The 22,848-nt window shown below is 36.7% G+C and overlaps 1 protein-coding gene across 1 annotated transcript in view; it reads left to right on the top strand.

Moving 5' to 3' along the window:
- Lrp1b (LDL receptor related protein 1B) overlaps positions 1–22,848 on the top strand; it is a 1,777,071-nt gene that overhangs the window by 1,260,700 nt on the left and 493,523 nt on the right. Inside the window, exons 33-35 of the mRNA XM_041674488.1 lie at positions 9,925–10,065; positions 15,120–15,245; positions 17,856–17,987. Of these exons, the coding sequence (XP_041530422.1) occupies positions 9,925–10,065; positions 15,120–15,245; positions 17,856–17,987 (399 nt within the window). The remainder of the gene's footprint in view (positions 1–9,924; positions 10,066–15,119; positions 15,246–17,855; positions 17,988–22,848) is intronic.

Consider the following 22,848-nt stretch of genomic DNA (forward strand, 5'->3'; position numbering starts at 1 on the left):
CAATCAGGGTTCCCTGACCTGTGGGAAGCCCAAGGACTGCCCACCTCTATCCAGGTCTCGTAAGGTGAGCATCCAAACTGCCTAGGCTCCCACAAAGCCAGTACGTGCAGTAGGATCAAAAACCCACTGCAATTGTTCTTGAATTCTCAGTATTCCTCATTGTCCGCTATGTTCAGCTAGTCCGGATTTATCCCATGATTTTTCAGACCTAGGCCAGCTGGCCTTGGTGAGTTCCCAATAGAACATCCCCATTGTCTTAGTGTGTGGGTGCACCCCTCGCTGTCCTGAGTTCCTTGCTCGTACTCTCTCTCCTTCTGCTCCTGATTTGGACCTTGAGATTTCTGTCCGGTGCTCCAATGTGGGTCTCTGTCTCTGTCTCCTTTCATCGCCTGATGAAGGTTAATATTCATGAGGATGCCTATGTGTTTGTCTTTGGATTCACCTTCTTATTTAGCTTCTCTAGGAACATGAATTATAAGCTCAATGTCCTTTATTTATGGCTAGAAACCAAATATGAGTGAGTACATCCCATGTTCCTCTTTTTGGGTCTGGCTTACCTCACTCAGGATAGTGTTTTCTATTTCCATCTATTTGTATGCAAAATTCAAGAAGTCCTTGTTTTTTACTGCTGAGTAATACTCTAATATGTATATATTCCATACTTTTTTCATCCATTCTTCCGTTGAAGGGCATCTAGGTTGTTTCCAGGTTCTGGCTATTACAAACAATGCTGCCATGAACATAGTTGAGCATATACTTTTGTTGTATGATAGGGCCTCTCTTGGGTATATTCCCAAGAGTGGTATTGCTGGATCCAGGGGTAGGTTGATCCCGAATTTCCTGAGAAACCGAAACACTGCTTTCCAGAGTGGTTGCACAAGTTTGCATTCCCACCAGCAATGGGTGAGTGTACCCCTTTCTCCACAACCTCTCCAGCAAAGGCTATCATTCGTGTTTTTTATTTTAGCCATTCTGACAGGTGTAAGGTGGTATCTTAAAGTTGTCTTGATTTGCATTTCCCTGATCGCTAAGGAAGTTGAGCATGACCTTAAGTGTCTTTTGGCTATTTGAAATTCTTCTGTTGAGAATTCTCTGTTCAGCTCAGTGCCCCATTTTATAATTGGGTTGATTAGCCTTTTGCGGTCTAGTTTCTTGAGTTCTTTATATATTTTGGAGATCAAACCTTTGTCAGTTGCGGGGTTGGTGAAGATCTTCTCCCTTTGTTTGCTTTGTATTTGAGACAAGGATAGGACTGAAGTCACCATCCTCTTACCTCACCTCCACTCCAGCCTGGAATGCCACCTTTACAGGTGTGCAAAACCATGTCAATACTGATTACATAATGGAATCAGAACAGTACAGTAACATACGTTTTAGATTATATTTTGCTGCCTTGTTTCATTCAATATACCTAACAGTTATTGTCTATGCCAATCGAGTGGCTTGTAAATAATCTCTGTATTAACCTATGATGCAGGGACACTGATACCAAAAGCAGAGAATGCTGAAGATCACGAGGAGAGTCATTCCTGCAGGAAGCATCACTCTAGTTCGTGAGGCCGCAAGGAGGATTCTGTCATGACTCTTGGCATCCATGAACCCACTCAGGTTCTGGCATTGATAGACTCAGTGCAGGAAAAGAGAGCGAGATGCAATTTTTGTCACAAAGAATCTTTTATTTTAAGCAAGGGGATAGACTGAAACAGTGCTATATTAATATGAATGCTGTCATAGAATTAATCTCACAGAAGACCAGTTGACTTGTTCTAGTGTCCTAGGGTATAGAAAACACTCAAATAGAGGTATGTTTGAACTGAGTTTGAAACTGTCTTTCCATGCTTTAGAGGTAGATATGGCAATGAATGAAGCAATTACAAATGTCATGGTGATGAGATTATTCCATTTATGTTGCCATAACAAAGTGATCTTAGATATTTTTTTTTAATGAGCGAGTTGATTGTGATTCCATATCTGGGATATAAGGGTAAGTGGCCACATCTGGCGATGATATTCTGGGTGGAAGATGTTCAAAGTAGTGACCATCATTGAATTTCTGAAAGACAGCAATGTGTGTGTATCTCCCCATGTCACCTCTAAGGATTAACCTACGAGAATTTGCTTATGTGGGGCCTATCTAATCTTAATCATCTCCCAGGCCCTACTTCTAAATTCTATAGTCAAAGTAAGTTTCTATTTTTTTTTAATATTTCACATTTGGAGCTAAACTTTAACAAATGATATCCGGAGGGACATGCTGGAACCATGTGCAAGACTTAACAGATACACTTGGAGACTGTTCTTTTGTTCTTTAAGCCTATCAACTCTATATTAACCTGATAATTGGGTGGAAGGAAGTGGAAGGACATGAACACATAGTTGAGAATCTAATTTGTACAACTGTGGAGAAAATTCATATCTATTTAACACATGTAATTAAAATGTTCAATTGTCTACTTTGTTACCAGAGCTATCTGGTCTTTTCCTTTCCTCCCCTCCTCCTGTGCTACTTCCTTTTCCTTATGTGGACTTCAGGATCATCAGTCTTCATTAAGTAACTTTGCTTTTATTATTATAATAATAATAATTATTATTAAATACCTTGGCAAGCACTCCAGCCTCCTTACAACACCTAGAGCTGACTTGTTTCTATCAGTGGACCACACACTCTCTCAGGGTCATTCTCCCTTCACCATCTCACAAATGCTGACAACACAGTCAGGTCATCATCCTAAACAATTAAATGACCCATCATATTCAAGTTTCCCTCCATGTAACCTCACACTCTGCCCTCAGCACTCTCACTGAGGCAAGCTGCTCACTAGAACTAAGCATTGCAAGGACTTTAGAGCCATCTCTGTAAGCTCAGGGTCATAACAGCTTCAAAACAAATTCTGAGCTCTGCTCTGCCATCTCTCATCCCTCGCTGTTCTTCAGATTATCTCTTTAAACCAGGAACTAAGACTTGGAAAAGGTAAGGAAAAGAAACCTCTAGTCTCCTCCCTGCCATCAGAAACAGATTTAGCCCTTCAGATGAGTCACAGCAAGCCCATCCCTCACAGTGAGGTGAGAAGGCTGATGACTGCTCTGTACAGACACAGCTGCCTCTGCCTGTCCAGGTGGAGGGGCGGTCCCGAGTCACAATTGGTACAGCATAAAAATTCAATGGCACTGGGATAATTATAAATAATAGTCTTCTGCTCTTTTGTAAAGACTTCTGTAGTCTGCCAAACTGTTACATATCTTCTTTCGAAATTAGCTCCTTCCCAGAAGACTATTTTTGTTAGTTTATAATTAATATATCCCAGAAAAAAATAATTTCATTTTTGTTCTGTTTTACTTTCTGTTTAATACCTGTTCGTTTGTGTTCTAAATATTTTTATTTTTCCCCTGGTTTTGATGTCTTCAAAGAGTTCCTGTATTGAGGGGATTGGTCCCTAATTTGGCAGTATTAGAAGATACACTGACACATTTAATAATTGAAACTGCTGGAAGGTCTTTGGTCACTGGGGACAGAACAGACATTAGAAGATAGTTCTCCCGAGACTCAAGTTATCTCAACACAATTGTGATAAGAGAAACAAGTTCTGCCTCTGTCTCTCTGGTTCCTGCCTTGAGCTATATTCTTCTTGCTTCTGTGTATAATCTTATTGTTATTTGATAGGATATGACACACCAGGGGTTGCCCTCAGCACAGAACTACCTTGGTGTTATGTGAAATCTAAAACTCTGAACAAGATAAGCGTCTTTCTTTATAAAATTAGCCTGCTTCTGGTGTTAGATTCTGGTAATAAGTTCATGACATATAGCTGTGATTTGCAAGTATGTAGTACTCTTTGTCTATTTCCCTATATTTCTCAAAGCTAGAAATTGTTTACAATCATCTACAGCAGCCACCTTTAAAAGGATTTTGTATACAAAGAGTTTTTTCAATTAGCTCTTTCTTGAAAGCACTGAGCTAGATAGCTTTTCCCAAATGCAAAACCTCTTAATATCCCAAGGTATTCTGGTTGCTGCTTTTCTTAAATGAATAAATTAAAGATGGAGTGCTTCTTAGTTAGCAGGAAAGCCATGAATCTTAACCTTAGCTACACATAGTGTAAGAAGAAATTTTAAATATTCTTAATATCATGCCATAGGCCAAAACCATGCAGTGACTGTTTCTAGGAGAGAAACCAGCATATTTCCTCAAGTCCCATGGCTGTTGTTTCAGATAAAGTCACTGAAGCCACAGCATCAGCACAGGAGATAAGTCTGGAAGTGTTTCACTGTGGCAGACACAGGTTCCACCTTGTGTCTAACAGGTCTTCAGCTCTGAGACGGAACTAACACTGTGTTCTCAAACAATCCCAAATGATGACAGGTCAGGATGTAATCCTAGAAGCCCTGCTTTAGATTTCCACCCATTTCCTACTTTGTACCTTTCCCAGCCCTCCTGTCAGGCAAGCACAGAGAATACTAAAATAAATAAATTAATTAAAAAATAAAAATACAAATTAAAAGAAAAACCAAAAAAGCTATTTAGAGAGTAGAAGTGCTGGATTTATTAAACTGTTTTCCAGGTTACATTTCTAATGGAAATATTTGTTAAAGAGATTTATTCCTCATTAATTTTGAAGCTGTTTAGGGAATTTCTATGTCATATTCAGTTTAACACAATACAGAGAAGTGTGAAAAGTAGATACAAGTTCAAGATGGGTTCTTCAGGCTCAAGAGCTTTCATTGCTTTCTACAGTCAAACCTAGTGAGGGTAAAACAGAGAGAACAAATACATGGAAAGGCTTATAGTCACATGTGAAGCGGTGGAACTCGCTGGAAATGGGAAAAGGTGGCAGCGTCAGCAGGCAATAGAATCAAATACTTCTCCAAAAAACAATCTATCTAAAATATGTGCTCATAGATATGGAGAAGCAAATGCTGGGACTGTGCTTCCTTTCTCCGCTGTATGTTTCTTCACCTTTATCTATCTTTCCTCACAGTTGATGGCAAGAATCACTTAAGTAAACAAATGAATGGTTATTATCTGGTAATAAGACGGGATAATTAGAAAAATAAGACCCAGGTGAAACGATAAACTCAGGTTAAAATGAATAAAAACTTTTGAATTTGAAGTAGTGGTAGGGTCCTTTGGAGATGATTATGAGAGAGGGATGATTTAGAAAATACACATATTTAATTTTTTTCTTTAGTGTGAGGTGTGTGTGTGTGTGTGTGTGTGTGTGTGTGTGTGTAGGTCTGTAACGGGCTTTTTCCTGATCTACCAGCCCCCAACTCCTGACACAGGGACAATTAATTAGAGAACCTCGGTTGATAGCTTAGGCTTGTTTCTACCTAGTTCATCTCTCAAATTAACCCGTATTTTAAAATCTACATTCTTTTGCATGGCTCAGTTACCTTAACTCTGTACTGACTATTATGCTTCCTCAACATCTGGCTGGCTGGCTGGCTGATGACTCTGCTTTCTCCTCCCAGAGCTCTCTCTCTCCAGAAGTCATGCATATACCTCCTCTCTAGCTCTTGGCAGTTTAGCTTTTTAATAAGCCAATCATAGTAACTCATCCACACACAGTGTAAAGGGATCTTCCACAGCAGAGGTCAGAGGATGATTTTTAGGAGACGGTTTTCTTCTTCCACAGAGCCATGGGGACAGAGCCCAGGTTTGCACTGCTGAGCTATCTTACTTTCAGAGATCAGAGTTTTGAAAGACAACAAGCATTCCCCATGATTTGTGTGCTCCTAGTTTCGTGCACGCTACTGCTGGGAATAAATACTCTGTCCAAATCTGCACAGTCCTTTAGGGGATATGGATGCTCTAGCTATAGTTGCCAGCATTGTGGTTCCTTAGGTTCAAACTCTTACCCAATTGTTCATCCCTGTATCAGCCCATCAGTGATTTAATCACTCTCACTAACGCCGCACGATTGTACTTCTCTTAGAAGTCACTCTCCTTTTCCTCTTCATATATACATAATACATGTGTGCAACAAGGCCATCTCTGCTGTTTGGGTGATCCTAGAAATAACTGTGTGTTTATGATTGTTGTCCGTGATTTATTATGTGAAAGTTTTCTACTAGGGCATAAAGATACTGGGTAAACAACAGCCCTAGATGGGCTACGTTCTAGTGGTCAAAAAAAGCAGTTTCCTCTTATGTTTCCTGATTTCCTTCAATAGTAATAATATTTATATCAATGTGGGGATGGGGTGGGACACTGACTTAGCCTCTTAAATGTTTGAAATATTGGTATGAGACAACAAAACCCAAAGACTGGTTGTATTTACTATATTGTCTGTTAGTTTCAAAAATGATTTTAGTTACATAAACTTTATGACAAAATAGTTTCCAATACACTTTCATGAACTATATTTTCACATTGTAAAATTCTTTTATTTATTTGTAAAATATGCATATAATTCTCTGCATTACACTCATAGACGCCAATTTTTTTAATAGACTGACTATATATGGATGACAATTTGAAGATTATGTACTAGGATTACATTTCCTTATTTTTTGGTACAGTGATTTAAAAGCTGAATCACTTAAAAAAGGGGGGAGATTAATAACACCAGGGAGACTCTATTATTTTTCTTTTACTAATTAATGTTTTGGTCACGAGGTTTTTCTGCATAAAGTTTCATTTTCTTGTAGAATTTAAATTGATAAGAATAGCTCCCTAAAAATATAAATAAATAAAAATTTGTAGAAAGTCATAAACTATTAAAAAAATAAAAGAGGTCACTATAGTTGTACAGAATCCAGTGAGAAAACCTAGCTCTTAGAAACTTCCACACTGTTAGGAAACAGAAAACTGGAACAATATCTCTTAGTTGCTCAGTAGCTATGATGTTGGATTATGTTCATGTTCAGGTAGACAAGTAATAAAATATGTATTCCATATTTCTTAATCAATCTTCTATTGCTGTCTAGAGACACCAGGACCACAGCAAACCTTATAAAGGAAAACATTTAATTATGACTGTCTTAAAGTTTCAGAGGTTTAGTCTACGATTGTCATTCTGAGAAGCATAGTGGCACACAGGAAGATGTGTATGTTAGGGTTTCAATTGCTAAGACATCATATCTTAATGAAATATATGCATCCAGTCCAACTTGAAAAATCCCCATTCATAATCTATACCCCCATTATTCTCAATACCACATTTGAAATTCTAAAGTTCAAAGTCGCTTTGGAGACTCTTAGTAATCTCTTAACTGTAATCAACTGTAAATTAATATAAAAACTGGATCACATACATTCAACACACAATGGTAAAGGATATGTGCTGCCGTTCCATTGGAAAGAAAAGAAACACACTGAGGAAATACTGGACCAAAGCAAGGCTGAAAACTCAGCAGGCCAGACGCCAAAGTCTGCAACTTCATGTCTGATGCCAAGGCAGATCTTCAGATCTCCAATTCCTTTCAGCTTTATTGACTACGACACACTTATTTCTATTGGGCTGGTTCTATTACCTGTTAGCAGCTCTCCTTGGCAGGTATCCCACAAATTCTTGTATCTTTAACATTTTGGGGTCTTCAACAATATTCAGGCTTCAATTTCTTAGCTTCACACAATGTCCTCTCTGGGCCTCCAAACTGGGACAACCCTGACACATTCCTGTTCTCATCAGTTTTCCTTAGCCGTGGAGGGAGAGTAATCCTTTCTTATATTGAGTCTAAAACCAGAACCATTTTGCCAAAGTTGCTCAGCTCTTCTATTTTGTGGGGCTGGAATATGGTCCCCTCATTCAAGTACATATTCACTAACTTTCTCCTTTTGTTTCTTTCATTGCCTTAAACTTGGCTATCCTGGGATTTGCTCTTTAGACCAGGCGGGCCTCAAACTCAGAGATCTGCCTGCCTCTGCCTCCCTGGTGCTAGGATTAAAGGTGTGCATCACCACACCTGACCCTAAAATTTTCTTTACTCCTTTTACAGGAGTGGGAAGTTTACCTAGGTGGGGTCACCACTCACTTTACTCCAATTAGAATCAGGCTTTTCTTTAAATTTTGTAATCTCCCTGAGCACTGGATTTAGCTCCATTACATGTTCTGGTTCTCCTTTTCTCCTCAAATTATACGTTTTGTATTTCTTTTTGCCATGTTTTCTCTTTTCCATTTTAGAACTACTTAAGACTGACACTAATAACCATATGACACAGTCAATACTGGACTGTCTTTAATTCTCTGCAGCCAGCAACAGCAATGCAAAACATTTTAGTTTAGTTTCAGATAGACTTCTTGGACAAGGGCAAAAAGCAGCCACATTCTTCATCAAAATATCACAAGAACAATCTTTAAGGGACTTACTAATAATCTTCTCCTCTAAAACCTTTTGAGTCAGATCATCCTATTCTATGTTAATCTCAGCATAAATAGAAGTATTTATGCTTCTACCAGTATTGCCCATTAAACTCCACCTAAAGTGTGTAATTGCTTTCCTAATATAAAATACCCCGCTGCCTAGAATAAGCATGATCAGGCATGTCACAACCATACTCTAACAATTATACTAATTTCTGTCTTAGTCAATGACCATGGCCATGACAATTCTTATGAAGGAAAAACATTTAATTGTGACTGATTTACAGTTTAGAAGTTTAGTCCATTGTCATCATGCTGGGGATCATGGAAGCACCCAGGCACACATGGTGCTAGAGAGGAAGCTGAGAGTTCTACATCAGTCAGCAGGAAACAAGAAGAGAGAGCATTGGGCCTGGCTTGAGTATTTAACCTTCCCAAAACCCATCCCAGTAGACACACAAGTCCACACCCACTCCACTAAGGTCACGTCTCTTAATAGTGCCACTCCCTGATGACCCATGTTCAAATCTATGAGCCCCTGGGGAACATTCTTATTCAAACCATCACACTGTATTAATTGGAAAATTAGTTCTATTTATATCTGTATATATTTGCATATTATGCAGCTTATAAGAATATTCATTTGGTGTCCCTTTAAATGTAGGATATCATGTATCCCAACCTGTCTTTGTAGCTGAGAATGAAATGATCCTACTGCCTCATTTCTGTGATTATATCAGGCAATCTTTCTACCAAGTGAGCTATACCACTAGCCTAAATATTTATTCCCTAAGAAAAAAAGAATAAATTTCATTCAATTAATGCTTGCTCATTTTCAAATGAAAAGTTAGTTTTCTCCAAGGAAATCTCACTGGGGAAACAATCTACTTTCAAGAGAAGATCCTATGACCAGCAGTAGATGGCCAAGAGCAACAAACACAATAGCATCTTGGGAAGTTCCTTGTCTCACAATGTCCTTCTAGTACTTTACCTTTTCTCTCTTTTTTAAAAAAAATTCTGATTTTTTTAAATTTTAATATATATATCCTACACATCTTTTACATATTTATTTTGGCTTCCAGTTTACTGTTCTTATGGGATTCCTGAGTGGGTTTATGAGTGGGTCTTAGTGTATTGTGCCTCCTCTTTTGCTCTTTCTATTTGTTTGTTTTTTTCTATTTCTGATATGATAGTTTTTGTTTTATTTTATTGTACTTTATTTTATTATTATTCAACAGAAGCCTCTTTGTTTATAATGAGAGACAGAAAGAGAATGGTTGTAGATGGGAGGGGAATTAGAGAAGAACAGGGAAGGATATTAAAGGTGGGGAAGCTAGTGTAATCAGTATATATTATGTGAAAAAAATCGAATAGCTATTTTCAATTAAAGAAAAGAAAAAGAAGAAAATCTTCCTTTACTGGGGAAGGAGGGAGAAGCCATGAGCAACACCCTGTCACCGTGCTTTGCGTTTTTAAAGAGTAGAAATGATTTCACGATTTGCTTAGAAATGATTTGAAATATAACAAAATAAATCAAAAAGTATTTTAATTAACTTTTATATTAGTTAGTAAGTTAATTATATTCTCTTCTGAAAGAAAAATTTTTTTTTCTTCTATATAGACAAGAAACTTTGGTGGGCAGATCAAAACTTAGCTCAACTCGGAACTTGTAACAAGAAAGATGGAAGAAACCTCGCTGTCCTACGAAATAAGACTTCCGGGGTTGTGCACATGAAAGTGTATGACAAAGAAGTACAACAAGGTATGTCCCTCTGTGATGAATGTATGATACTGCTAAAGTAAGGTCTTCTCACTTGCCTACTGCTTTCTCAAGCAAATAATCTGTGGATTCTTTTTCTAGCCTTTAGTTACAAGTTTGGGTTAGGAAACCTTGCCTAATATTGAAGAGAAATGTCTTTCACATAAGAGGCATAATTTTTAAGCATTGGAAATTCTTCTGTAAGATATTTGATTTTTCACTTAATTGACAGTTTTATCTAGTACTTGACTATAAATTGAAGATATACAAAAATTTAAATAAAAAAATTATATTATGCAATGTTTTCAGAGGTCTTCAAATGCACCACGTTGACGTAAGAATCTCACATCCAAAGCACAGTATCATTTGGCTTTGCACATCCCCATTTTTGTTTCTCTTGTCCACGTGGTGGAGAATGCAATGGAGTGAAAGTTAGCAGATGGTTTTCATAGGTGGACTTGTCACAGGACTAAGATGGGAGGTGGATTAGAGATCTGGGCCAGTGCAGCTGAGCTCTTGCTAGTCCTTTCTTAGTCTTTGCTACAGGATGTATGACATTAGCGTAATCCTCTTCTGAAAATAAAGTCAGTCTCCACATAAGCCTCCCACATGCTTAAAGCCTTCTCCACATAATACTTCCTACAATCCTTCTTCCTCTGCCTCTTCCTTAAATCCCCCACAACACATGCTGCTTCCTTAAATACACTGTTTCCTAAGTTTAGTTTCGGCCTTGAAAATCCTTTCCCTCACCTACATCTCTTCTCACAGTAAGCTTCAAAACTGTATTTCGACATTAAGAAGGGGGGGGGGGTTATACAAATAATTTGGAATATGAAAACCAAATAAGAGAAAAGGAGAGGCAAAAGAGGGAACACAAGGGGCCTTCTGTTTCAGAAGTGTACAGCATTCATGAAGTCTGGGTTTGCTGGTGATAACCATTTCAAGCTGCCAGAACAGCCGTAGGCACAATACAAAATAGAGTGGTAACTGCCATCCATTTCAAAGATTGAAATTTTGGTCTCGATTCCTGGCTGTGGTCAAGAAGAGTATATCTTTTCTTGGAATAGTAAAAAGGATTATTTTAAATTTAATGTTATATGATTAAGTTTCTTTTATTGTTGAGAAGGCATCAACTCACAGATGACCTGTGCATGCAAATCTACATTCCTTCCAGGATTTTTAAGTAATTTTCTTTGAATATTTTCATTCAGCTATATCATGTGTTTTAAACATATTCACCACCACATTCTATTATCTTTTTTTCTGCTCTTGCCTGTAATCCTTTTTCTTCTCCTACTCTCATTTCTGCTGTCTTATTGTATGAATCTGTAAAGAAAAACATATGTGTTATTTCTCTTTCTGATTTTGGATTACTTTCTATACTATACTCATCTCTAGGTGTATCATTTTTCTATGAAGGCAAGACAAGACAAAAAGATATAGTATTTCATCTTTATGTCTTAATAAAATACCAATGAGTTTGTGTATATATTTTGTTTTATCATCTGTTAATAAACACATAGGATGTTTTTATAAGATAGTTACTATAATAATGCTGCAATAAACATATAAGTACGTATGTCTTCAGTATGTCAACTGAGAGTCATGTATGGAATGTACTCAGCAATTTCATGACTGGCTCATATACTCTATTTTTATTTTTGCTATTGAACCTCCATACTAACAACAATAATACCTCAATTAATTTATATTCTACCAACAGCCTATGATTTTGATTCCTTAATGATTGCTGTTATTTTTATTTTTTTCCCTGATGAAAAGTAACAACTGTTGGTCAATTGTACTTAATATTTTCATTAATATCTGTTAATTTTATTAGTCAGTTTATGGATTGGATTGTGTGTTTCTGTATGTTCAGTTTTCTGATACATGGGCAGTTTTTAAAATACTTTATACAAAAATCAAATAATTTTTCACTATTAGTTAGACAACTTTTTCTATATTTCAACAAACAAAATAAAGGCATGGAGGGTACTCAATGGTGGAATGTTTGCAGAACATATATGAGGGCTTGAAGTAGTATGAGGGCCCTGCTTATTTGAGTTTCTGTCCTGCTCGTTTCCCCAGCCATTTAGTACCAGAGAAAAATCACACGGAGTCTACATCAGATATAAACTAATTGGCCCATTAGTTCAGGCTTCTTATTAGCTCTTGTAGCTTATATTAACGCATTATTCTTATCTATGTTAGCTACATGGCTCGTTACCTTTTTCAGTGATGCAGGTCACATCCTGCTTCTTCGGTGGTCTGGGCAGGACTCAGAGGAATGAGCATCCTCCTTCCTAGAATTCTCTTGTTCTCATCGCCCCACTTCTACTTCCTGTCTGGTTGACCCACCTATACTTCCTGCCTGGCTAATCAGTGTTTATTTAAAACATGATTGACAGAATATAGACAATTCTCTCGCACAAGCTTGAGCTTGATCCACACACAGAAAACCAATAAGTAAATAAATAAATAAGTATTGGTATTCATGTCATGTATATAATACTATGTTATTTGTAATCCAATACTGATAGTCAGTAAAATGTAGTAAGACATTTTATGTCTATTCAATACAAGCTTATTTAGTACAGAAGTATAAAATTGATAATACCATTATCAATTTCATTGCATAGTACACAACGAACATATTTCTGAGACGTATCTAAACACAACCTCAGAAAGTACAGCACACACAGAAACAGGGAGAGAGCAAGAAGCAATTCCAACCAAGGTGCCCAGAGACAAGAAGGTCTTTGCCTTTCAAGACATAAACAGCACATACTTCTTGTGAAACTGCACATCAATTTTGTAGATAGTGGTTCTGATAAGTTTTCAGGGCAATGAGTTTATAAATGACTCTTGATCCTGCTCTTCTTAGCTTCATGCCCCTTCCCTGGAAGTTTTGACTCTATCGATGCCACTGGGTGATAAATGCAACGTGAAAGTGTCTGACCCGGTGGTAACACACAACTGCACCATTCTCACTGGAAAATGCTGAGAAAAGCATCTGTTTGAAAGACAACGCCATTAACAGAATCACTGTCGGTAGCTTGAAAGCTTCATTAGAATGAAATATGAGCAATTTAAGGCTCTTTAAGGTGTTAACATTATTACCTCCTTAGATTTCAAAGTACAACTAACTGCCTCATTCATCTTTTTTGACACAGATCACTGGAGAGTTGAGGTTCTTGTAGTCAGGTGGACTTTCCAGCTCCACTTGTCATTTAGGGTGTGAGTTGTGAACGCCATTCTCACTACAGAATGCTGATCCAGACTCCTACTTGCAGCCTGATAATCACTGAAATTGCCCCCATGTACATCTTTATATATGAAAATGGAAATACTTAAAGTATAACAAATTTCATTATCATTTTCTATATTTTGTGTCCACAGAGGTTCTGTGAAATGTGTGTTGTTATCTTACAAGCGTGTTAAAACATACAGCTTGTTTATATCAACAAATAAGAATAAAATATATTGCCAGCACTATAGTTGCACTACCCACCTGCAGCTGTCGTTCTGTTTTCTACTTTCCCAATAATTATGCTAATATTATAAAGTTCTCGCATTCTCTTATTTTCATATGTTCATTCTATTCCTAGACTTTTTTTCCTGTACTTTTTCATCTCTCTCAGCTCTCCTCCTCATGTAGTGTTCTTTTAAACTTTGTGTTGAAACACCACTTGCCCAGATCTTCCCAGGCGTCAGGCTTTGGCATTAGTTGAAGCAAGCAAGCATCATATAAGCACCTATATGTGGACTAGCATGAAGTTAACATGCATCCACATGCTTTCCATACAATCAAGCACATGCTTGGTCAGTGAAGAATGTCAAACAGTTGTTAATGTAGCTGTCTTCTCGTTAAAAATATCAGAGATCTGAACTGTCTCTCCCTTTAAGTCACCTTGAGAAAAAGGGGGAATGAGTCAGCCGCCTCCCTAGCACATATAACAGATGCTTGGAATTCTTTTAAAACTTCAAGTTCCTTCAATATTGCTGAGCTATGGACAAAGAAATGAGCTGAGAATGTGTTTCATCTCCCACATAAAGAATATTTCACACTCAAGAATGACAGAGATAGTGACCGATTCTGTTGAGCAATTAAACCCGCGAATTCAGAAAATGAGAAATAATGAAGCAAGTTGGCATTTTGAACCTCCCATAGAGTCCTGCTGATGCACTGCTCTCAGCAGGCTTTGTGATGGTCACCAGATTTCTGAACTTTGTAGCAGAGCTTTACCTCATTAAATACCATTCAAATTGTCCTAGAACAATAAAATTGTAAAAATTTGAAGGAATTTACAGGGTGGACCGTAAATTACTTAACTTTATGCTGCAGGTTTAATTAATACAATGGAAGATCTGTATAGAATATCAGCGTGGGATTGCCTGACTAATATTTGTTTTTGTCACCGTACAGGAATGGGAATAATTAACATGCCAATTAATTGCATGATTTGTTTGGGTGTGTTTGAAATATATTTTAAAGGAATTCTGTTCTTTGGGCTGCAGAAAATAATTTCTTTGCTTTAAAAGTAATTTAAAAACATGTATGCATGCATAAATCCTGTCCTTTTAGAGGTGAAGCTACATTTGAGTCAGAAAGAAAATACTGCCTTTTTGTGTGACCTTACAACATTTTAAGGTCTCTAACAGCAGGACAGGATGACACATGCTCCAAAGCCATCACTTGAGAAGCTGAGATAAGAGGGTCATGGGTTCTAGACCAGCTGAGCATTATCTAGTGAGCTCTGATTCAACAAACAAAATCCCAAAGGCCAGAAATTCAAGTGTTAATGACAGTTTTCATGAAAAATCCAATTTCTTCTTTTTCATATGACCTGTGATACTGTTTCATTGTTTTGGAGGGCATGATTCAATCATAATCTGTCACTTAAAGTTATTTGAAAGACAGATATCATATCCTATATAAACCAGCTACATTTAGAAACAAATTAACACACATATTTGCTTACATTTTTCATATCTGTATGTCTCTTATGTTCTTTACTAATTTCTTTTTGATGTTTGCTTTATTTTTTTTCTCTCAGGCAGCAATTCTTGCCACCTAAATAATGGTGGGTGCTCTCAGCTTTGTTTACCTACATCGGAAACTACCAGGACTTGCATGTGTACGGTGGGATACTATCTCCGGAAGAACCGCATGTCATGCCAAGGTAAATGTTCACAAGAATTTACTATGGTGTGCTTACTGAATCCATCTGTACATGCCACAGAGATTTTAGGAAGCCACTGCTAGTTACCAATTAGAAGAGTACTACATTGTCTTGTTATTAGGGCAATAGTTGTGTGGGTAACTCATTAAAACCTTAACAGTGTCTTCCTCTAAGAGTAGTTTAGACCAAGACCAAATTTGAGTTTGCCAGTCATGTCTCTCCTTCTGTATTCCGTCTATTTGTAGTCTGTATCTCTCTGGTGCCTGTGTGTGTGTGTGTCTGTTTTTACAGAAATTTATTGAACAGTGCAGAAAACATGGCACAGCAACAGGGATTTTTCCTTACAGAAATCTGTAAGAGCATCATAAGGCAAGAGCTACTTTACTAATCCCAACTGACCCAAAACACCAGTCGAAACACAAACTGATGTTTTCAACCTATATACACGTTGCTTTTAACAATGATTTATGCTGGATATTGGTTCTTTTTACGGTTATTTTAAACCTCTTTGACTGCTCCTTCTAGAAATGATTGTCACAACAACAATGCGCACACACACAAACACACACATTATTCTGGACTAGAGGCATGTAGAAGAGTATAGTTTAAAGACTAAACTGGTCATTTAGTTTATCTTGTAATTGCTAATTATCTGGGAAGTCCAAGGCTTAGTAAGTTTGGCTACATTGTTACCTTAAAGTCAGGAAAAACTAGTAAACACGCTGAGTTCACATTAAGAAGACAGATTGAGCACATAGTTAAATGTTGACTTGATTACAAGAACTTTCAGAAAAAGTTATCCCCACAAAAGAGTTTGCTACTTAGCTACATACAAAGGCATTTAATAGGTTTTTGTTTTGACTGGTGTTTTGGGTCAGTTGGGATTAGTAAAGTAGCTCTTGCCTTATGATGCTCTTACAGATTTCTGTAAGGAAAAATCCCTGTTGCTGTGCCATGTTTTCTGCACTGTTCAATAAATTTCTGTAAAGAACACACACACACACACACACAGACACACACACACACACACACACACGCAGGCACACAGGCATCAGAGAGATACAGACTACAAATAGATGGAATACAGAAGGAGAGACATGACTGGCAAACTCAAATATTAATAGGCATTTAATATTTGAAGTATCACTCTTTCTTCTAAGATGTCCTCATTTCTGTTACATTTGTCTACTTATTTATTTTTTGGGGTGATGCACATGTTATAGCATGGGTATGGAGGCCAGATGACAATTTGTGGGGTGTAAGGGTTTTCTATACGGATCTAGCGGATGGAACTAAGTAAAGTCCTCAGCCTTGGTGACAAGTACTTTTACCTGCTAAACTGTCTTTCCAGCCTAAGTCTTTGCCATTTCCAGAAAATAATTTTGGACAATTTGAAAAAAATAAAATCTTCAACAAACGAAGTAGCTTCTATATTCACCTTGAATGACCAAAGTTGGGGTAAAGAGCTGTGGTTGCTTTGGTGGGATAATTGAACAAGATATACTCAGTTCTATTAATTGTTTTCAATCATTTAGACAAAACATCACCAAGAAGTGAAACCACAGATTTGCATATTTAAAGGACAAAGGCATTTTCTGGGAGGAAACTGTGTGCCACCCTAAGGGTTACAGATTCCCTTTTAATTTCATAGTCTGTATGTGTGTTAGTTCACAAAATGCTCATTTATTTAACTGTATTGGGTAGCCAATGATAAGAACTCAGTTTTACCTTAAAAGATGTCTCGATTTGATTTGGGAAAATACATCAGAATTATGAATAATTTCATTCAAAACAGAATACATGAATGGCACTTATTTTCTGTCAGACACTGTTTAAAGTATCTTGACCTTTCTAACTTCCTCCCCTCCTTGTAAATTGATGAGTTGGATCCCTGTCACCCAATTTGATATATCATAAAACTGAGACAAATAATTTTATTTTATTAATATAAATATATATCAATAATAAACATATATGTATTTTCCAATATCTTGGAAAATTCACAAGCATTAACATGTAGACCTCTGGCAGTAAACATATATCTATGTATTTATTTTAGGAGAATGTCATGATGATATTCAAAAATGTATTCTGGGTAAAACTTAATACCTTATTCCTTGGCCCATTTGAATCTAAATATATTGAGAAATGAACTGTGTACCTTAAAAACTATAAATATCTATTACAACAATAGCAATGACATAGTTGTGTAACATGAAAGCCATTATTTTACAGTAGCAAGTATATATTTATATTTTAGAGAATACAGAATGCCCTTTGTCCATGAGGCCAGACATTCTGGGAATGATCCACTTCAGAGCTTTTGTCAGTGATCTCATACGAAGGGCATTGCTGACCAAGAATCTTTCAGGTTCACCCACTTGGCTCCTGGGATGTGACCTGTGATCTTTGAAACCCGCTGAGAGATTGCAGTGCACACCAGAGTTTCAGGGCCTCAGCATATCTATATTTCAACCATGGGAACTGCACAGCTAGAGAAGTTTCAGGAAACTAAGAAATACATTCACTAATAAAAATGTCTATCCTGGGAATTATATTAAAGGGTCATTATGTGAAATATTCATTTTGAACTTTCTTTCCTCTACTTAGGTATAGAATCCTTTCTTATGTACTCTGTTCACGAAGGAATCCGGGGAATCCCTCTTGAGCCAAGTGACAAAATGGACGCTCTGATGCCTATATCTGGGACTGCCTTTGCTGTGGGGATAGACTTCCATGCGGGTAAGTAGACTCCAGTAATAATTTATGTATAATGCTCTCTTGACTCAGAAAACACAATGGCAATTCGATTCTCAATCTGTACTTGGATAGTCAAGTTGAATGAAATTAGGATGATTTTTTTAGCCTATTACAAATTATTCTAATTACATTTTTTTGCAAAAAAAACCAAGTATATGTTTTCTTTCTAAATAGTAATAATGGAAGCATATTTTATGTCATGTTTGAAAATTGGTTGTTTTCTTATTTTTTTTTTACTTTCATCTAGTTATAAGTATAAAAACATCACAAGTAAAAAAAATTCTTATCTGTGAAATTCTTAAGGTATAAACTTATTGAAAATATTTTCTTAATGGATAATTCATAGTAAGATAATTTCTATACCTTTTAATGTAGCATGTGTGGGGAGGCAGAGTGGCTTTAATTTCATGGGCTTTCACAAACAATGGAAGAAAGCAACCAAAGACCACAAGATTGCTGTGGGTAGTATAAATTTACCATAGGAAATTAATGGGAAACACGGCTGAATGTATTGAAGCCAGCACGTTGGGGGACAGGTACCTGCTAAAGTCAAAGGCAGCGGCTGTGCTAAGGGTGGCACTCTCATCTCATTTATTCTCGCATCTCTTATTTTACACTTCAGATTTTAAAGATATATAAACAAATTTGTTGGTCTCGCATCTCAAGTTTCACATTTCCTGTGTTCATGTTTCCGTATTGAAATGCTCACGGGGAATTCTAGTAATTCCTGTAATGAAAAACGTATCTAATATCCAAAAGCTACTAGCTCTCTGATTTGTAATGTTAAATTAAGGAATTCTTAAAATATTAAAAATTGTCTTTGGGCTGAACAAATGGCTTAGTGGGTAAGAATGCCTGTTTCTCCTACAGAGGGCTCAGGTTCAGTTCCAGCTGGCACTTCACTACCCTTCGGTACTCTAGTTCCTTGTGCTCTGGCATCCTGTCTGACATTCATGAGAACCAGACATTGTGCAGTACATACATGTAGACAAAAACACTCAGCACATAAAATCAAGATGATATATCCTTTTGTTTTTTATCTTTGCTTATCAGTACATGGACTTCTAGTGACAACATTTTTTTTCCTTTGCTATAATATTTTTTGATGTTTGAAAATTTGGGAGATCTTTAAAAACTTGTTCAAAGTTGACTTTTTTGTTTTTTTGTATCTTTCCATTTTTATTTTATATTATTATTATTATTATGGCTATACTGGAGCTCACTATGTAGACCAGGCTTCAAACTCATTGAAATATGCCTGTATCTATGCTATGAGTTTGGAATTAATGGTGTTTGCCATGACACACAGTACCAAAGCCATTTTTTTCTTAAATAAGTTATTTTGCACAAAATCCTTGATCCCATATAGACACAAAAGTCCTATATTTGTTTGTTTTAGGTTTATGTGTATAAGTCTGAACATATACACATGAACATATACACAAGTCTGAACTTGCCCGCATGAAATGTCCATAGAGGCAGGACTTCTGTGGCATACGGGTACTGAAAACTGAACCCAGGTCCTCTACAAGAGAATCAAGTACTATTAATCACTGAGCCATTTATACAGCCTCTAAGCTTCTGATACTTTAAAAAATGCTTTCTGCAAAAGGGAATACCAAAAAGAAATGTTTTATTAAACATTATGGTAATTCTGCCAAAAGAATATTACAATTTTTGACCTACTATTGATCAAACCACTTCATTACTTACAAAAGATTTATTACTTTATATTGTATAATATACCTTGATTTTTATACACATGACTTTTTCTTAAACTTTATTATATGATTCATTAAGTGAAAAACTAAGAATATTTGGACTTTTATGTGTATTCATTTTAACTTATTACAAGGTCTAATATGTTAGCTCATATTTCATATTTCATTGTTTGAAAGACTCATTAGTTATCTTTGAAAATATATGATTAATTTTCATGAAGCAGTAATATTAAAAGTAAAAAGATATTAATATTCTGATTTTGTCATAACAATAAATTTTAAGAGTAAACTAATTATTTGTAGCAGTTAAATACACCCTTTGTGGTTTTATGTCTAGAAAAGGTTAAACCTGATAATGTAGTATAATTTTCTTTGTAGGCAATAATCATCTACTTATTTCAATAATTCAATAATTGTTAATACAATATTCTTAATTCATCCTGAAGTATCTTTTCATCAGCAGAAATTATTAGTTTTAGATAAAATTATTTTATGTCAACTAGTTTTTAAAAAATACTTAGTCTTTAAATGTTTCATATGTCTTTACAAATATTTTAAAAGACTATGTCCACCATTATCTCTCTTTAACCGTTTCTAGTACTCCCAACTGCTTCACGATCCCAACTTTATATCCTCCATTTTTGCCGCTATTAGTAGCCCCTCTAGTGCTGCCCATACATTCCTGATATGTGAACATCCATTGTTATGTGGACATCTAACAGCTGCAAGATCCCTAAAGGAGAGTGACCCTCCCTCTCTTACGAATTATCAACTTCTAATGGTTCCTCTGCAAAGTAGATCTCTGGGGGCCCTTCCCAGTTTGTGCTTGAATCTAGACTGATTTCATATAATGCTATTAACTGCTGTTGTTGTGAGCTGACATGAGCAATAGCCTTGCCATGTCCAGCACTCTGAATATTATGACTCAGCTATGAGCTCTTACATTGTCTCCACCTACCCTTCATGAAGTCCTGAACCTCACAGGGAGAGGTGAGTATAGATATTCAGACACAGCTGAGTACTTGTGGGTACAATACTTGTCACTTTGACTACTTAGGAGTGTGGTGATTTGAAAGACAAGGGCTCCTACAAAAGGAGTGCCACTATTAGGAGGTGTTGCCTTGTTGGAGTAAGTGTGCCACTGTGGGGGCAGGCTTTGAGGTCTCCTATGCTCAAGCTATGCCCAGTGTGGGACCAATTTCTTCTCTTGCCTGAGGATCAAGATGTAGAACTCTCAGCTACCTCTCCAGCACCATGTCTGGCTGCCTGCTGCCATGTCCCTCCATGATAATAATGGACTATACCTCTGAAACTGTAAGCCACCCCAATAAAATGTTTTCTTTATAAGAGCTGTGATGGTGTCTCATCACAGCAATAGAAACTCTAACTAAGACAATGAGTCTTTGCATTAACTACTATATACTTGAAGAAGAAGCTGAATGTTTAATGTAGAGTTCCAGAAAAAAAATATTTTATATGACCTTCTTCTTCTAAATAAAATATTTAGGCTTATCACATAGATACAGTGTTCAGGCATAACCTATTATCTCTCCTGTCAGGAGAAGGTAACAATGCAACACCTGCCTCGAAACTAGAGGGTGGAAAATGAAGACATAAGTCAACCAACATTGAGAGGAGCCCTAATCTAGCACAAGAGAACTTGAATTTCAGTGCCCACTCAAATCATTTATGAGCTCTTTGGTTTCAGCAAAGTATTTATTTGTTTATTTTAGTCTCAGTTTCCTTATTTGTAAAATATGCAGAAATATCTTGACAGGATGCATGCACATTTAACACAAAAATCAATACACGAGATGCTCAGAGTCTATAATCACATTCAATAAAGAACATATGAGTTATGGCATATAAAAATGAATAGAAAACATTTGTACTTTCTTTCTCGATAGTGTGTTTCTAGACAGCTATTTTCATAGACTAGTAGGCATTTCTTTACTACATGGGGCATCAGAAAATGATTGGAGATGATTTTTCTGGCGACGATAAACCTTACACCCACCTCATTATCAGTCTCTGAAGCAGATAATGATTGCGAACATTACCATCCGCACACAATCCTGAAATGCCAACCTTGAGACTGGCATACAGTACTTTAACAACTACCAGACATGGTAATGAGATGACGGTGTTGGTGAGAGTATATGGGCTCCAACAATTTCACAAGACTTCTGTGCTCCCATGTGCTGTGTGGTCTCCTTCAGCTCACTGCGTTGAAGATATATTAGAGTTAGAATGGGTCCCATTGCTTGATTTATCATGTCATTAAAGACAATATGCATGCCTTTAATGTTGTGTAGAAAATTTGCTTCAGGATGGAGGAAATAAAAATAATTGGATTATTCCACATAGAGAGAGAAAACAAATAATGTTTGGCTTGTCAATCTCTATCTACATTTTCTCCCAGCTCTCTTTATATGTTTACCCAGTTATAAGTTTCCCAGTGTTCTCCCTGCAGCTAGTCTATCTCTTTATCCATTACTGACACTCATCTCAGGAACTTAACGACCATTTCCTCTAATTTCCCACAGATTTTTTACAGACAATAGATACAAGGAACACGGAACTCAGACACATGCAAGTTCCCATCCTACATGTTCTGTACTGGAGTTCTGGAACAGTGATGCCAGACAAAATCACTGTATATTAATAGGTTAATGAAAGTTATAGATGAATTGTGAAAACTATTAGGAACCATGTACAATAAAGAGAGTGTAACATCTGTCGGGACATTTTAGGATCAGTTTCCTTTGCTGATGTTACTCAGTTGCGATACAATTTTGTCAAATCAATGTGTACTGTCCTAATTTTCTTTTTCTCTAAGGTGAAGTGCAAAGAGCTGATATGAATAAAAACTCAGAAAAGTGACATAAACGATCAAATCACTACAGGAACAATATAGCCCCTACTTTTCCCTCTCAGATGGCTCTCGTCACTGATAAAGGAGAAGAGCATTGTTTGGTAGTTAGAGCAATTCATGGATGTCGTTACATGACGCATAATTTACAGGGATATATTGATAAGGACCTGTACCTCAGATAAGGGTTGGTAGATCCAATTTGTGCTGGCATTAGGTTTAAAAGAATAAAGCTTTCTTCAGTGAAAGG

The sequence above is a fragment of the Microtus oregoni genome, unplaced genomic scaffold, assembly GCF_018167655.1.
Source record: "Microtus oregoni isolate MIOR12 unplaced genomic scaffold, Mior012 000025F_ref0000491, whole genome shotgun sequence".
Lineage (NCBI taxonomy): Eukaryota > Metazoa > Chordata > Mammalia > Rodentia > Cricetidae > Microtus > Microtus oregoni.